The 18190-nt window shown below is 36.3% G+C and overlaps 1 protein-coding gene across 3 annotated transcripts in view; it reads left to right on the forward strand.

The window, feature by feature from the left end:
• LOC150093135 (triple functional domain protein-like) overlaps nt 1-18190 on the forward strand; it is a 396873-nt gene that overhangs the window by 261961 nt on the left and 116722 nt on the right. For all 3 annotated transcript variants that reach the window (XM_090413319.1, XM_090413321.1, XM_090413320.1), the window contains 2 exons: nt 1145-1315; nt 16088-16162. In XM_090413319.1, the coding sequence (XP_090269445.1) occupies nt 1145-1315; nt 16088-16162 (246 nt within the window). The remainder of the gene's footprint in view (nt 1-1144; nt 1316-16087; nt 16163-18190) is intronic.

An 18190-nucleotide genomic window follows, 5' to 3' on the forward strand; every position in this document is an offset into this window, starting at 1 on the left:
GCAGGTCTATGGAATGAGATAAATGAACCTTATGAGAACAGGTTGAAGATTTGTGGCTTACAGAAACTGGTCAATAGGCAGAAAAGGGATAATATGATTGCGACATACAAATTACTGAAGGGTTTTTACAAGATTAATTCAGAGAAAATTTTTCAAACATGCCTAATGGTGGGAGAACTAGGGGCCATCCATGGAAACTGAGTAAGAGTGTAGTTAGCAAGGGTGTTAGAACTAGGTTTTTTGCTTGGAGAGTAGTGAATGAGTGGAATAGGTTGCCAGAGTTTATGGTGGGTGCCATGACTGTAAATGAGTTCAAAGCAAAGTATGATAGATACTGCACAAATGTTGGATACCTATCCTGTTATTAACACTGTATAAATTCCATATTGGCTCAACTTTGGAAAACTGTTCTCACTGGGTTAGTGTGCTAAAAATTTCCCCAAAAATTCTTGATTCTGTCCAAAGTTCAACTAATCATTGCTCCCTCTCTCACAGACTCACTTCACTACTGTCTAACAGATGGCTTCTTTCTGTTTTGTCTTTTTTATGGGTACTTCCATGAGCACTGTTTTATGAGCAGCAGCAACTCCTCAAATCCTTTAGTCCAATTGCAAACCCACTGAACCTCCTGGAACAGCTTCCTGGCAAAGGTATTCCACAGTGACATCCTCTAGTGATTCAAGAGGAATATCATCAATGGTGCTGCAACCTCTTATGTGGTATCAATGAAAACATATATAATTTGGTCATGAATCCCAAAGTATAAAACAGTCATAGCAACACAGTGGTTGATTGGTCTAAAATTCCAAACTAGTGAAAAATTTTATTCAGCATTTGTGTTGCTGTCACTTATTTCTCAGATTTCAAGATCAGTGGTAAATATACGAATCTTCAATCTGAAGTAAATTCTCTGTCATTTTACACTACTGCAAGGATGGTAGATCTAAGTAGGTAAAATGTATTTTTATTTTATATGTACCTGTATATGTTTATTATACTGATTATAGTGCTTATTTTTGAATCTTAAAAGATATAATGGTGAGTGAAGTGAAAATCACTTCTTCAAACTTTGTAACAGTTTTTATCATGACGTTTTTTGCTGCAATTATGTGCTAAAAATTAAAAACTTAATGCTGATTTACAGATTGTACCTTCTTCTAAGCCTCCTCGCCTAACACAGAAATCACGGTCTCTTGACTTGCATACAGAAGGGATTGGAAATACTGGAGGAGACGAAATGGGCCATGTGGAACTACCTACATCACTAAAGGACCATTCATTCACATCAGTTACTTTGCCAGTGAAGGATACAGTGGTGTGTATTTCAAACCAAACTGTTTCATTTAATTAGTCCTGTAGAGGAAAAAGCCTACCCGTTTTAAAATCCTTTTAACTGCCCTCATAAAGACATTAACACACACACACACAGTGAAGAATCAACTTTTAACCTGAAAAGTTTGTAATCTGCTGCTTAACTGTTTTAATTGTATCAAATTCGGGTAATATAGGAGAGGAAGCATATCTAATGGGACTGTCAACTATTCCTTTATTTGGGAAATTTTTCCACTGTATACTGATCCTGCCTAAGATCATATTCCCATATTATTTAGCATTTTTTATGTATCACTGTATTATCTTCTCTATATTATTATGAGACTATTTGAAATCAGTTCAGCAGTAAAAATTCTTACATAATCATAATTTTTGACTGTTTTTATCTACACTTGTGACCAAAACATTAACCACCCCTGCTGCAGCAAATGAATGTGTGTGTGCTACAGCACAAAAGGATGTAACACAATGGAGGAGACATGTATACAGCTTGCATGGGCCATGTGCATCAGTAAGTATGAAACAAGTGCATTGGGAAAAGGGAAAGTCTTATAGGAGTTTGAATGGGGGAACAGTGGTCGGCGTGAGGTTAGTGTTAGCATCGTGGGCTTTGAGAGCTACTGTAGTGAAGGTATGGCAGGAATTGTCCGAAAACAGACAGATGTCTACTCTGTGCACTGAGTAGACATCTGTCTGTTTTCAGAGGAGGGAGACCATCAATGTACTATTGAGATCTACATTGCTTGATACATGCTGTCTGACAGTTGATAATACCTCAGTAAACAGCAGACTACAACCAGAATGAATAGAGAAATGTGTCCAAGCACACAACAATAGGACAGGCATTCTAGTAAATGGGTCTCAGAAATGCCCATGCTGATCAGTTGTCATTGACATTTCTGTCTGCATTAGGTATGAAATTATCATGACTAGAGGAGAGTCAAGGTTCCTGATCCATCATACCAATTGACAGGCCACATTCACTGCCTCACAAGTGAACAGCTACAACTAAACCGCATGGTTGGCAGAAACAGGCTGAGTGGCAGAATCCTGGTATGGAGAATTGTTTTCGTCTACATCAATGGGTCCTCTCATCCCCAGTATTGAACACACCTTGACCACTAATTCTTACCCGAAGAATGTTTTGGACCAGGCATTGCCCTACATAGGGAGGGTGTGGCCAATATATCTGTACTCCTGGCAAGACAATACCTAAATGTCACATGGCTTGCATTGTTCGAACAGTATATCCATTGCATTCGGTGTACTTTCCTGGCCACCTAATTCTCTTGATTTGATTCACATTAAACATTTGTGGGATAATGTGAAATGCAGCATCTGCTAGTTAACAATGCCATTGCCTCGCTCAGTTGCCAATCTCTGGGATGTTATTCTATTTTGTCCAGAATACCTCAGAACTTCTATGGTATAGTGGTGGTGGAGTTGCCAAGAGTGCAAGTAGTTATCTCGGCCAAAGGAGGCCGAGATAACTACATAAGCCAAACCATTATGACTACCTACCTAGTAGAAGGTCATAATGGTTTGGCTCATGAGTGTATTTTATTTTAGTAAATCAAGTATTTTATATACTAATGCTAGAAGTATCAGGAACAAGTGGGAAAATTTTGGTGTTGGTTAGTGCAACCTCACCGAAAGTTATAGGCATTAGTGAGACTTGGCTAACAGAAGAGGATGTAGATACAGAGCTAGAATGTGTTTATGAAGGGTTTAGTATTTTTCAGGGAAGATAGGATGGGGAGGGTACTGCTGATGATAGCAAATGAATTGCAGCCAAAAAGAATAGGAGATAGGCAGGAGGGTAGCTGTTCATTTGAAGCAGTTTGGTGTGAGATCAAGGCCAGTAAGGCAAAATATACAAGGAAATGGAATTTATACACTTACTGAGACATAATTACTTGAGGCAACATGTGATGGAGGGGACGAGGAGTGTGAGAGTATTGGACCTAGTCATCAAAAAAGCTATCCATAACCAAGGTGGCCACATTGTCTCAGATTGGCAAAAGTGACCATGCAGTCTTGACTTGAGAGATTGTAAAACATGAGTAATATTCTGTTAAGAAGGAGTATATATGGAACTACAAGGCAGGTGATTATGAAAAGCATAGGAGAAAACTTAAATCTGTGCCATGGTATAAAACACTGCAAGGGAAGATAGTTAAGTGGCATCTAGAGGAAACTAATAAATTGTATATCTAAGGTAAGGAGGATTAATCAGGAAGAAGTTAGATGGAAGAGTAATATCATTAAGCACAAGCTACAGAAGAAAATGCTGTGGAGGGTATATAGAACAGCACAAAGGCTTGGGCAAGAAAGGCGACCAGCATGGCAAGGATTACAAAAGGAATTTAGCTGAGTAGGCCAAAGGAAATCTCAAGCTACAGAAGACAGATGAGCTACAGAAAAAAATGCTGCAGAGGGTATATAAAGAGAAAGCAAACTCAAGAACAACACAAACTTTCTTGCTCAGGCAAGAAAGATGACCAGCATGGCAAGGAAGGCAACATCAGATTACAAGAGGAATTTAGCTGAGTAGGCCAAAGGAAATCTCAAGCTACAGAAGACAGATGAGCTACAGAAAAAAATGCTGCAGAGGGTATATAAAGAGAAAGCAAACTCAAGAACAACACAAACTTTCTTGCTCAGGCAAGAAAGATGACCAGCATGGCAAGGAAGGCAACATCAGATTACAAGAGGAATTTAGCTGAGTAGGCCAAAGGAAATCTCAAGGAGTTCTTTAATTATATGGCAAATAAGAGAAAGAATCACTATGGAAAATTAACCCACATGAGTGATGGTCACAAGATGACAGAAGCAGATAAAATAGTTGAGTTACTGAGCAACTACTTTGCAAGAGTATATATATCATCCAAGTTAGGTTGCTGCTGTAACATTTGTGACAGACACCAATGAGAGAACAGAGATGGATGAACTTGAAGTTATTAGGATATTGCAGAATCTCAATGTAAATATAGCTGGGATTAGATGGGATATCAGCTTGCATTTATGGGAATGTGCAAGGGAACTGGCAATGCCTCTGACTAGGCTCTTTAAGTCTCAGCTGTAGCAGAGTTCCAAGGTAGTGGAAAGAGGGCAAAATAATTCCCTTGCATAAGGGAAGTTCTGAGACTGCAGTAGCAAATTATAGGCCCATCAGTATATCACGAGGGTGAAAAGTACTGGAAAAATTAGTCAAAAAAAGAATTCAAGAATGGGTGGATAAAAATATATGTATGAGGGGGCAACATGCCTTTAGTAATTTACCAACTTTTTATAATAAGTAACAGCTGATTTGGATGCTGGAAATGGCTACATGATAATGTTGTTAGATTTTGCAAAGGCATTTGACAGAATGCCACATGGAACTCTGTTATGCATATAGTTAATCAAGGCGATGTGAAGAGCAGGATGATTTAAATAGGCTATCACTATGAGCAAAAGATAACGAGTGTCAGTTGAATGTGGAGAAATGTAAAGTTATGCATTTTGGCATAAATAGATTACAAGCTGTGTATCATATATTGATGGAACTGTACTCCAGGAAATAGATGAAGCTATAGATTTTAGGGGTGGTGGTAGACAGAAAATTAAAGTTCAGAGGACATGTTGTTAAGGTGACCCATAAGATTACTTGGCGGACACACACTAATGAGTAGAGATAAGGAAGTTGTTATTCCTCTTTATAAGGCCTTGACACATCTGGATTACTGTGCTCAGGTCTCATCTCTTGGCTTTCTTGAGAATGAGAAAACAGTGGAGAAGATTCAGAGTGAGCGACCAAGATGATGAGTTCTCTGTGGAATATCCCTATAAGGATAGATTGTGAGTGTGTGGATTGCAGAAGTTGGTTGATAAGAGAAAAAGAGGATATATGATAGAAACATTTAAGTTGCTTAAAGGGTTTTATAGGATTGATTCAAGGGAAATGTTTCAGCACTTGACTAGAGGCCAGAACAAGAGGTCATCCTGAATGAGTGGAATGGGTTGTTAGTCAGTTGTGAGTGCTTTGTCTGTTAATGGGTTCAAGGAGAGGTATGATAGATTGTGTGGATAGTTTGGGTCTCATGTGATGAGTCGTCAGACTTCATTCATGTACCCATACAACAACAACAATAATAATTGACCTATAGACATCAGTCATGTTTTGGGTTTATGTGAAGTATGCCAAATGTTTATAATGTTGCTTTATAGATTATAATAATTCGTCATATACAAACAGCAACCATAAAAGAAAATTGAAATGCACCTCCAAAATTAATCTGAAAGTTCTCTGCCTTGTATAGTGAAGACAGGTAAGTTTTTTTCAGACATTTTAAATGATCAACAATATATAAATATAATGAATTAACATTACAGCAATAAATAAAGAATAAAAGAAATGTACAGTAAGAGTAAAGAATTAAACAATTATTTTTATCAAGGTAAAATATAATAAAAAGTATATAAACAATAGCAGCTAATTTGGGTGGTTGGGGAGAAAAGAGACACCACTATAACATGCTTAAGAAAGCAGAGTTAAGTTAGTATGTTATGCTAACTTAGTACAGTATATATGTTATAATCGTTTTGTCTTTCTATTATGTATTTCTTAACCTTGCTTTGTCCTTTTTTTTTTTTTTATTTAAAACTTCATGAATTGTGACCATTCACAAATGCCACCATTTATTTAATTCTACTAGATCTTATTTCTCACGCTCTATAGTCTAACAAATTTATTTGTTTTACAACTGCACCAGTTATTGAGTACGAGATTATAAGGTTTTAAACTAAAGATATTGTTAGCATTCCCTGCTTATGTTAATCTTTATCTTTAACTAGTTCTGGCTTAATTATTGATTAATTAAACTTTATCTTATGCCAGTTTGAAGTTTTCAGGATAGTGCATTGACAGAATCATTTCAGTGTGTTGTTCACAAACCATTTAATTAAATCGAAAGGAATATTTACAGTTTGATTCACATATATACATGTATATACAGTTGTATTACAATTCTTTATTATTTTTAGCTTTTCCTAATTCAAAATTAGTTCTAATTTACTTATTTTCTTTCTTTTTTTATTTTTTTATTTTTATTTTTTTCTTTTCTAATTTACTTCCTTTAAAGCTAATTCATAATCTAGCTCACAATACCCTACCAGTCATAGATTCACAAACTGACAATAAAGCATACCTTAATATCAATTTACGTTATCTTATTGAACCCACAAACAGACACACTTGATGTACATTCTTGTTCAGACTTATAACACATGTAACTACTTACAATTCTCATTCAGTACTGCCTTTTACAGGAATCTTTTGTTAGCATGTAGTGCTCCTTCTTGTCTTTCTTTCCTTCTGCTGACTCATTCTTGATTTTCTGCCAATTTTCTTTGTCCGAGTCATTGACTATTCCATGCCCTATAGGACCCTTAACTTGGCAGCAATGTGCAGCTCTTTCCTTTTGATTCTTGATGTTGGACCTCACGTGGCGGTGGACCCAGGTAGAAGACTCAGAGCCCTATGATGCTTCTCTTTCAATTCCCGACAGCGGCCCTCACGTGGAGGCAGACCCAGTTCAGAATCCTAAGACGGTCCTTCTCGACATCTCGCTTTATATAGGCCCAAACTTCAGTTGTACGCATGCACACGTCTCTCAAAACTTCCATATATGGTCAGATATTGACATCTGACCAAATCTCATGGACAGAACATGTGAAAATCTCATGGACAGAACACATGACAGATACAGATGTCCTACAGAGAATAAGAACACAGAGATCTTTATTACAGGAAATGATCCAGAAAAAGTTGAGATTGGCAGGACATGTACTGAGAGGTTCAGTTGGACAGAGGATACTAACAGTTTTAGAAAGAAAAATTATGGGAAAAGGATCAAGATATAAAAAATGAAGGACATGGTTTGAAGATATAAGATCATGGACAGGATCACATGGCCATGCAGAAACAAAAAGGAAAGCCACCAGCAGAGAGAACTGGAAGGACATGGTGCCGCACCCTCTCACTCAGGAAGCTACATGAAGAATTAGACATGAGTTAACAGTGCAACGATCTAGTAATTGCATCTGATAATTTGTCTATAACAAACATAACTACTTTGACACCAATTGGTGAGATTGATCATATGGTCTTGACCTGGGAGGTGGCTAAATGTGTGGAATTTTCAGTTACGACAGGGTATATGTGGACTTACAGGGCAAGTAAAGATGACAAGCTTAGGAGATTGCTTGGATCAGTGCTGTAAAACTGCAATAGCTGGATGTTGATAATCCATGAGAAATGGTAAGGAGTGTTTGAGGGAGGTAATAGCAGACTGCATTCCTAGAGTCAGGAGAGTAAATCAAGTGGGAGTTAAACAGATGAATATCATGATTAAGCTGGAGCTGCAAAAAAAAAAAAAAAAAAAAACAGTCTGTGGAGGAAATTTAAGGAGAAGGGTGACTTGTAGGCACATGAACAGTACAAGGCACAGGCCAGAAGGGTAACTAGTGTGGTAGCAAGGCAAAAGTAGATTATGAAAGGAAGTTAGCAATGCAGACTAAAGAGAATTCCAAATAGTTCTTTCAATATGCTGTAAGTAAAAGAAAAAATGTATATGACAAATGATTGTCATGAATGCCAATGGTAGGAAGGTAACTGAATCAGTTGAAATAGTAGAATCACTTGGTGAACACTTTGCAAGAGTATATCATCCAGGTGATGATATTCCAGGAACGAGAGAGCTAGAGGCTTATGTGAGAACTGAGGTAAATGAAATGGAGGTGCATAGCATATTACACAACTTTAATGTGAATACAGTTGTGGGATTGGGTAGTATACCATCTTGAGTTTTATGTGAGGCGGCAAGGGAATTGTCAGTGCCCTTGACCATATTGTTCAATCTAAGTCTCAGCTCTGTGTCCCGAGGGGAGGGAAAGAGGGGAAAATAGTTCCATTGCATAAAGGCAGCTCCAAAACTGTTGTTGCAAATTACCGACCAATCAGCATATAAGGAGTCGTTGTCAAAGTATTGGAGAAGTTGGTCAAGAGCAAAATGCATGAATGGATAGATGGAAATGAGATACTGTATGGGGGGGTGCAGCATGGTTTTGTGATGGGTAGATCATGCCTCATTAACTTGCTCACATTTTATAATACAGTGATGGCTGAATTGGATAAGGGAAATGGGTTTACAGTGATACTGCTGAACTTTACAAAGGCATTTGACAGGATACCACATGGAATTCTAATCAGTAAACTGCAGCACATGGAGATGGATATAGGGTTTGAGATGTCTAGGAGGGAGGTTGATGGAGAGATATCAGAGTAGTTTATTCAAGAGTAGAGCCCACTAGAAGGCCTGTGACTAGTGGTGTGATGCAGGATTCTGTTCTTGGACCACTGCTATTTGATTTGTTCATTGATCTGAGCGGAACTGTTTAGTTATTTGCTGATGTCAAAATTTTGCATTTTGGATAGATTGGCAGATTGGGCTAAGGAGAATGGATGTCTCTTTAATGTGGGAAAGTGTAAGGTTATGCATTTTGGGGTGAAAAAATAATCAGCAGTATGCCACATTGGTGGAGCCATACTCCAGGAAATTGACGAAGCCAGAGACTTTGGTGTGTTAGTGGACAGGGAGTTAAAGTTTATGGGCCACATAGCAAGAGTGGCTAAATCAGCTCATCAGAAGATCACTTGGTTACTGAAGAATACTTTGAGCAGAGACAAGCAGGTTATTATTCCTCTTCATCAAGCCTTGATAAGACCCCTTCTTGACTACTGTGCACAGATCTGGGCACCAGGGTTTCTTGGTGATGAGGAGGAGGTAGATAGGATCCATAAGCGAGTGACCAAGATGGTAGGTGGTCTATGGAGAACAGATTGAAGATTTGTGGGTTACAGAAACTGGTTGATAGGCAGAAAAGGGAGGATATGATTGAGACATTCATATTACTGAGTTTTTACAAGATTAATTCAGAGGAAATTTTTCAGAACATGTCTGGTGGTGGGAGAACTCTTGGCCATCCATGGAAACTGAGCAAGAGTGTAGTTAGCAAGGGTGTTAGAACCTTGAATTTACTTGAAGAGTGGCAAATGAGTGGAATAAGCTGCCAGTCTGTTGTGGGTGCCATGACTATGAATGAGTTCAAAGCCAAAGTATGATACATACTGTGCGAATGCTGAATAGTTCTTGACATGATGTTTAGAGCCTCCCTCGATGAATTTAAGGACTCCTTGGAGTTGCCCATAATTTTTTTTTTTTTTTATCATTTCTCAGATAAATTACATACATACAATAATTTACACACATAATATTTTTTTTAAATAATAATTATTGTTTACACAATGTATATTATTATAGCATTAACAATGATGACTATTACAATTTTTTTTTGCATTTTTACACTATATATACAATAACAATAGATATTATTTGTCTATATAATAATTTTTTTTCTATTATCATCATACAGAGTATTTACATATGAACAATTAAGACATATTACATTTTCTGCTCTGTACAAAATTCTGTACGTAGTTTAAAGTGCCTTATTTCTTTTTAATATTTTTTTCTTTAAATATAAATACACATTTTTTTTTTCATATCAGTATCATCATTTATTATTATACACGGTATTGACATTACAATAATTTGCAGTCTATGATTATGAGGATTAGTTGAAGGGGGGGACTAATCCCCCCTACTTCGAAGTTAGGGTTAGCTTTTATGAAGAGAGTAGGATTAGCCTTCACTATTTATGTTGTTTGGTACTGTTTATGGATGGAATGTAGGCAATGAATGCTGGTGATTTTGTTCCTGTGTATAAATGTATTAATGCTATATTAACTGTGTTGGTATAGTTTCCAGAGTTGTGTTTTAATGTTCTGTAGTTGTCTGTTTTGCCATCACTTTCTTGGTAGGTTGTTGAGTAGCATGGCTATCAGATGTGATCTCACAAAAGAACCATATGAGTTAGACTATAATAAATTTAGTTTAATCCTTTATCCAAGTGTGAGCAAACAAAATTTGTGCCTGAAAATATTTTCAGGACTGAGGTAAGGTAGTGCAACTCGTAGCAAAGGTGGATCAATCTTCAACTCCTTGTCTCAGTTTCTTCCATAATGCACAGCACATCTCCTTGCGGATGTGCTGCGCATTAAGTTTGCACCTGAAGATATTTTCAGGTGCAAACTTCGTTTGCTCAAACTTGGATAAAGGATTAAACTAAACTTATTATAGTCTAACCAAGTGAAAAATAAACTTTTAAAAACCATATGAGTTGTTGAAGGGTCTAGGGATGTAAAGAGTTGTTTTGGGTCGTATTATGCGATATGTGTCTCTGTTGTTATGATAGGTAATGTTGAAGTAATTTCTTAGTAACATTATGTAGTGTTTCATAGTTTTAATGCTCAGGATTGTGTGTATGTCACCATAAGCGGTTTGGATATTGGCTGTTGTGTATAAGGTCTCCAAATCACTGTTGACATGATTTTCCTGTGTAATATTTCTAATTTTGTTAGGTGGCTGTTGGATATGTTTGCGTAGCCCGTTATACCGTACCTGAGTAGAGATTCACAGATACTGTGATATAGGAGTTTTTTTTATGTTAGATGGAATTGTATCTTTTACTTGGAAGAGTTGCTGCGATGATGCAGAGCTTAGTGTGTAGGTCATCTATATGTTTTGTCCATTTAAGGTTGCAATCTATGTAAAGGCCAAGCTATTTTGCATGTGTCATAGGTTTGATTTCAGGACATTGGCAGGTATTTTTGTTGTTAATGCAGTAGTATGTATGACAGTGTAGCCATAGTGGTGTGGGGCACATGATTCTCGGATTATGTATTATTAACATCTGTGTCTTGGTGCTGTTGATTACAATTGAGTTTTGGTAGAAGTGTGTTGTGATTTCATTCATTTCATGTTTCTTTTCTGAGAGCTGTGTTGATGTCTGTGTGAACTGCTAGTGCCGTGGTGTCATCTGCATACTGAAATAGTTGACTTTGTGTGGCCAGGTTATGAACATCGTTAATGTATATGTTGAATAGAATAGTTGATAATATGGTGCCTTGTGGAACACTGTTTTAATTGTATACCCTGACTGTAACATGAGCCTATTTTTGTTACTTGTGTTCTGTTTGAGAGAGAGTTCCTGAACCAGGTATGCAGTGTTCCTCTTATTCCAATTGAGTATAGTTTAGTCAGGTAGTATGTCATGTTCAAGTGTTTCAAAAGTTTTGGTAAAGTTAAGCAGTATAAGAACATCGTACTTGTTTTTATCGAGGGCTTTGTTTATGGCATTGGCGATGTCTTCTAATAAAGTGATGGTGCTTTTTGTTTTCTGAAAACTGTATTGGTTTTGTGAGATAATGTACTTTTGTAAATAGTTCTGTAGTCTGGGCTGTGTTATTTTTTCTAGAATTTTTGAAATGATAGGTAGGTAGGTTAGCTGTTGGTCTGTAGTTCTGTGTATCATTTCTTTTACATGTTTGTAAATTGGCAAATTATTGCAGTTTTTAGTTGTTGTGGAATAATGCCAGTGTCAAATATTATGTTCACGAAGTCTCAAAAATATTGAATTTATTTGTTCAAAGTATGTTAAAAGGTCTTTCTTATTTTGTCTATTCCTGGAGTCATCTTTGATTTTAGCTGTAAAATCATCTTTGATTTTAGCTTCAGTTCTTGTTTTGTTACAGGTGGAAAATACAGTTTGCTGTTCACTTTCTGTTGGTAATTTTTTGTTTATCGTTGGTAGATATCTTTTTTGAGTTGTGTGATATTGTTTGTGAAAGCTTGGTTGAATGAGTCTGCTAGTTCCTCTTGGTTTATATCCTGATCCGAAGTTTTTTGCAATAAAACTTGTGCTGAAATTTTCTTTTTTCAAGTTAGTAATATAGCCCATGTTTGCTTCATATTGTGATTATCTGTAAATTTTTGGAAGTAGTAGTGTCTTTTTGCTCTATGAATTTTTGTTGTTAGTTGATTTCTATAATCTTTGTAGTTGAGTGTTACTGGGTGACTTTTTTAGTCTTTTCCATAGATTTTCCTTTATAGTAATACTACTGTATTTTTCGATAGAAAACGCGCATGTTATCTATACAAAAAAAAATTTGTTAAAAATGAACATGCGTGGTATACATTTGAAAGGCATGAGAGGTAAATCAAATGTAATAACAAAACCAAGGTAGAAGTATTACTTAATATTTATTGAACATTACACTATTCAAATCCAAAAAATTCTTCATCAAACTCAATATTGAAAGAATCAATTGCGTTAAAAAATTTGGTTTAGTATTTCTTCAGCTTCATAATCATTGTCAGTGGACACCACTGCATTCCCTTGTGCGTTAATGAAACCATTTCTAACACAGTTTTCAATTACTGCAGCCCAACTTTCTACAATCCTGTAACTATACCTTTATACAATGTTCTTGATCACTGCTACTAGCAGCGCACATGCTTTTAAAGAATTCCTCTGTCTGTACTTCCTAACTCTACCGCTAGTTGGCAAATGCACGTTATCTATACATCAAAAGGAGTGATGTTGGGGGGGGGGTATCTTTTGAAAAATACGGTATTTAGAATGTCACCATTTATCCAATGATTATTGTCTGTTTGTTGTCTCATTTGGGTGTAGGTGCTTTGTTGCTTTTTTGTATATTTTTGTGAACCTTAGTTGAAAGTTCTCACATAAAGTTACACGATCATTTATTTTAAGTAGGCCATTCGATCGAGTTTTGTCAACTTTTGTGGTGGTGGGAGGAGTTTGAGGTAACGTAATGAAACAAAGTTAAGACAAAGTAGTGATCAATTTTGACGATAATTACTGATGACGTATATGTATGGATGGGAGCCTGTATGTTGATATGGTCAATGCATGATTATGTTAGTGAATTGTTGAGTATTTTTTCTCTTGTTGGGGAGTTTATGGTAGAGTTTATGTTATACTGACTTAGTATATCAAGGTATGTGTTAGTGGTTGAAGAAGCATCTCATCTTCTTTTACCCTCTTTTACCTTGTGGTATCGAGGGTTTATTAATCAACGGACCTCAAACCATTCACAGGATAAGGTGGTCAGCCCTACACCCCAGTGTATCCTATGATTGTAGCCTGTGGATTCACGAGGCCGCTTTGCCTGCTTGCAGGATGAAAAACCCCCCTGATAAACTGTTGGAAAAACCCTGCTATTCACGCCCAAGACTGGCTAACTTGGCTATGGCTGAGGAAGATCCTTCAGCTCCTCATGTCAAGCCATGGTCAAGAGTATTTATGTTAATGTCTCCTATTAGGATGTGTCGTACGTGGTTCAATGCTGCTTAGCCGTGATTCTAATTAATGCAGAAAGCTGAGTGGATTATTATCTCTGGGTCTGTATATTATGTTTATTGTGTATTTGATGCTATGTTTGTTGCTATTTGTGATTTCCAAAATTAGTATTTCCACATGTCCGAAATGAGTTTGTTTTTTCAGTCACACTTTATTTTTCTTTGATAAATGCCACGATGCCACCTCCTTTTTTGTTTGGTCCACATAAGTTGTAGGTTTAGTAATTACTAATGTTGTATGTGTAAATTTCTCTGTCGTTTATTGCAACTTCTGTCAGTATTGGTGCATCTACGTTTGTCAAGGTGTAGTTGAGCAGTGTTAGCAATGTAAGCCAGTGTTTCTCTATACTTATGTTTGTGTGTATGATAGTGAAGTCGGTATTGGTGGAAATGTTGTCTGTCCATTTCTTCAAAGAGTCAAAGACCTTGAAGTTTATATTGTCTGACTGCATATGTTCGCTTAGATTTGAGATCTCTATTATATAGTTTTTAAGATGATTTTAAATCTTGTTCCTAAGGATGTGGAGAGTTAATGTTTTATAATGGTAGGCTGTGTAGGTCGGATTCTCTTGCAATTAATAAACTCAAGTGTTTTCATTCTGTCTCATAAATATCTGTGAATCCTTAGTTCACAGGAACTTGTAGTTTTTTCTCTGTTTTTGTTTTCCTTGCTTGGTATAAAAGATTTTTAAAGTATGGAGTCCAGTGTTCAGATATATAGATTGGTGTTGGGAGTTTCTTGTCTGTTAGGATCTTGTTGTCGGCCTTGTTTTCTTGCTTGCTGCAAGAATGCAGTCTCTCAGACTTACTGGTAAAACGAGCGATGATTAGTAGTGGTCTTTGTTTTTTTTGTGGGTCTTGATTAATAGAGGCGATGTCTGTAGTTGTGACTGGAATGCCAATTTTGGTGCCGATCAGTTATGCTATGTTGCTTAAATCTTCTGTCTTTTCTTTTGGTATCCCCTCTATTTGAAGTTCTTTTTGTAGTATGTGTTCGATTTGGCATTTCAGGATGTTTACCTTTTTCTGCAATTCTTCATTTTCGCACTTAAGGTTTTCTTGTGTTTCTGTTGCTTTTTTTGTGTCTTTTGTGTTTTTTTGTGTTCTTTATGTCTTGCACAGTTCCTAACATTTCTTCAGAAGTCACAGTATTGTACTGTATGCAATGTTCATACTCCTCGAATTTTTTGCTAATTTGTTCTATGTGGGTATTTAGCAAGTCTTTAACCATGAGTTTGAATGAATCTAAGTTATCTGTAATTTTAGGGAAAATTACAGGAAGGGCTTACTTTGATGTGCATCGTTGCTTTTGCTTAGTGTTTGTTCTTCATTTTCTAACAGCATTGTAGACAGCACAATTCAGTCCATTTCGCAGCTCCTTTTGCTTTCCACGTGCTTTCTGAGATCCCAGAGCATTAGGATCTCAGAAATACAACATTGTATTTCTGAGAACCCAATCAGAAGTATAATGTTGTCTTTGACAGCATCCAGAGCAATGCAGCCTGTCTCCTTCATCACATAATGGCTTATTGCACTTGTTACAGCTCATTGTGCTTGACATTCGATGTCTCGATGATCTTTGGGCTTATTATTATTACCCCAAGACCTCATGGAGTCAAAGACTCATCTGGGAGGTCCTTTTATCACACACACAACTCATCATACCGTGTCTTAAACACACTCAAACTACTTGCAGACACCACGCTCTCAGGCAAGACATTCCAATCATTTACAATTCTGCACAAAAAAAAACCCTGCCTCTCACTCCCCTGCTCACACCCTCTTTAAACAGTTTCCAGGGATGGCCTCTGGTTCTCCCCTGATCTCTCACTATTTTCTGTAGAACTTTTCCAGCATTGGTCCTATAACAACCACTTACCAACTTGTAGATCTCTATCATATCTCCGCTCTTCCTCCTGTCCGCCAGATGCTGCAAATTACATCTTCTCAATCTTTTCTCATCCTCAACATTCCAGAGGTCAGAAACTACTTTAGTCAGTTGCCTTTGGACCCTTTCCAACATCTCTTCATCCTTCTGAAAACCAGGTGACCAAATCTTGGCACAATAGTCCATGTGTGGCCTAATCAAAGCCTTATACAACAAGAATCTACCTACTTCTACAATCAGTGTCCTGATTGTAGAAGAAATCTGGCCAAATATCATCTACCTAATAAAATTGTGTTCTTAGTATTTAATACTTTTAAACATAAAATGAATAAATTATTATTAAAGGTAAAGAGGAATGTGAAAATTAAGACGTCTGTAGGTGATCAGTTGAAAAAGTGGGAACTTTGAAAATGAGTTAAATTAGTAAGGTAATGTGTATTTTTTGCTTTAAAAATATTTTCCTGTAAAGAAATATTTTTATTTCATAGTGAAAGTCATTGCAAATACCTAGTCTTTAAATCTGTTCGTTAATTATTTTCAGCCTCATGTAAACCTGTCTGTTTTGTCTGAAACACCAGATGTTACAGTAGTTGAAGATACAGAATATTCAAGTAAGGTAATTATTAAAATATTTAGCTGACCTTAAAGAAATAGAGATTGAAGGCTTAGATTATCATTCTCTGGATAATTCGACAATAACTTTTTTCGTATTCTTATGAGTATTCTTTACGTTTTATCTTGATATAATGATATCGCAACCTAATTATTCTTTTCCATGAAGTTTAAAATTAATGCGGTTTATAAAAAAATTTATAAATTAATGTTTGTAATTTTGTAAGCTGCTAAGTTTTTAAGCTAAGTTTGCTTAAGTGCATAATGAAAGCATTGGTTTATAATAAATAGGCTGTCATTTATTTATATTGATCCTTTCTAAATCACATTTGAACACTTATTTCTCTGAAATTAAGAGTGGTGAATATGAAAGATCATTTTATTGCTGAAGAAGAAATATTTCCCATTATATTTTTTGAATGTTCTGTTTTCCTTGCATAATGCAGGGAGGGAAGAGAAAACTGGTACACTTATTTCCTTGATGTATTTTTCTCTGTTTCACAGGAAAAATCAGAGCATAGGCAACATATAATCCATTTACTTGAAATTTCAAACTACGCCATCACATTCCTTATAGAAATGTAGATAATTATTAACTTTACAGGTAACATTTCTCCTTAACAGATGTTGTAGAACCTAGAGTATGAGGGTATTTGAAAAGTTTGAAGCCTGGCATAGTGATGGCACTTGAATAGCCAAACTTTTTTCAACATTCTAACCTTTCTCTTTAGTATGAACATATGAGAAATGTCATGATCATTTGTCAACTAGTTTTTGTTCATTACCCCACTGAAATAAGTTCATTGACTACTTTTCAAAAAGGATTTATATAAATAAATGGAAAATATCGAGCATCACACTATCGGCAAATATATCATAAAGGTACTATTCCAGCTGAAATTATAACTAACACAGATAATACTTTAAGGGGAATCTACTCTTTTGTTTTCAGTGGTAATAAAGTGGGTAGCTCTATTTAAACATGGCAGAGAGCTTGGAAGACAACCCTTGTAGTGGGCAACCATCTACATTTGCCCAACTCAGCAGAACTGAAAGACCATTCAATTAAAGTGTGTGAGATTGGCGAGGCTGTGGGAATCCCAACTGCATAGAACCACCATATCTTAACTCAAGAATTGGTATATCAAAGGGTTCTGCAAGGTGGATGCTTCATTTGTTGACTCTAAAGTCAGTGAAAATTTGATTCACCATCATAAACCAGAGATGAAAGACGGTCAAAATAATGGAAACATCCCAAATCTCCACTTCTAAAGAAGACAAAGGCAGTTACATCAACTAGCAAATTTGTGATGTCGATTTTCTGGAATTCCAAGGGGATAATAATGATTATTTTTCCAAATGCATAAACTATGAACAGAGTACTACAATGACTTTCTACAACAATTACACAAACAAAATCATGAGAAAAAGCCAGAAATTACCAAGGAAAAGGCACCATTTCACCATGACAATGCACCAGCTCAATTATCTGCAAATTGCAGTGGCAAAACATTACAAACTTCAAATCCTTGCTGTCCCCCCCCCCCCCATTCACCTGATATGGCTCCGTCAGATTTCTTATTTCCAGAACTCTGTTTCTTAGCTAGAAAGAAATTTTCTTCAGATGAAGACATTACTGTAAAACAGCAGGAGGTGTTTTTGTAGACTTTGACAAATCATTTTATAAGGATGGTGTAATTGCATTGCAGCACTATTGAACCAAATGTATTAGTGTAACAGGAGATTTTTTTCTTTCTCCAGAGGAGATTATGTTAAAATATAAAAAATAATTGAAACTCATTTGTAGTTTGTGTTTATGCGAGGCCACAAACTTTTCAAACACCTTGATGCTTTTTTACAAATAGCAGGAGGTAATATGTTTTGGGAAAATAGTGAGGAAGACTGTTCCAGAGCATAAATGTAAATCAAATAAAGATGAGAAACTGTCAGAACTGGTTCTGACATGAGATTTTCAATTGAATCTGGAAGGTTATTGGGCAGCTGATGCAGTTTAGAGGAATGACAGATGCTA

The sequence above is a fragment of the Typopeltis vanoorti genome, chromosome 24 (assembly GCF_054136105.1).
Source record: "Typopeltis vanoorti isolate ZY-2024b chromosome 24, IOZ_Tvanoo_1.0, whole genome shotgun sequence".
NCBI lineage: Eukaryota > Metazoa > Arthropoda > Arachnida > Uropygi > Thelyphonidae > Typopeltis > Typopeltis vanoorti.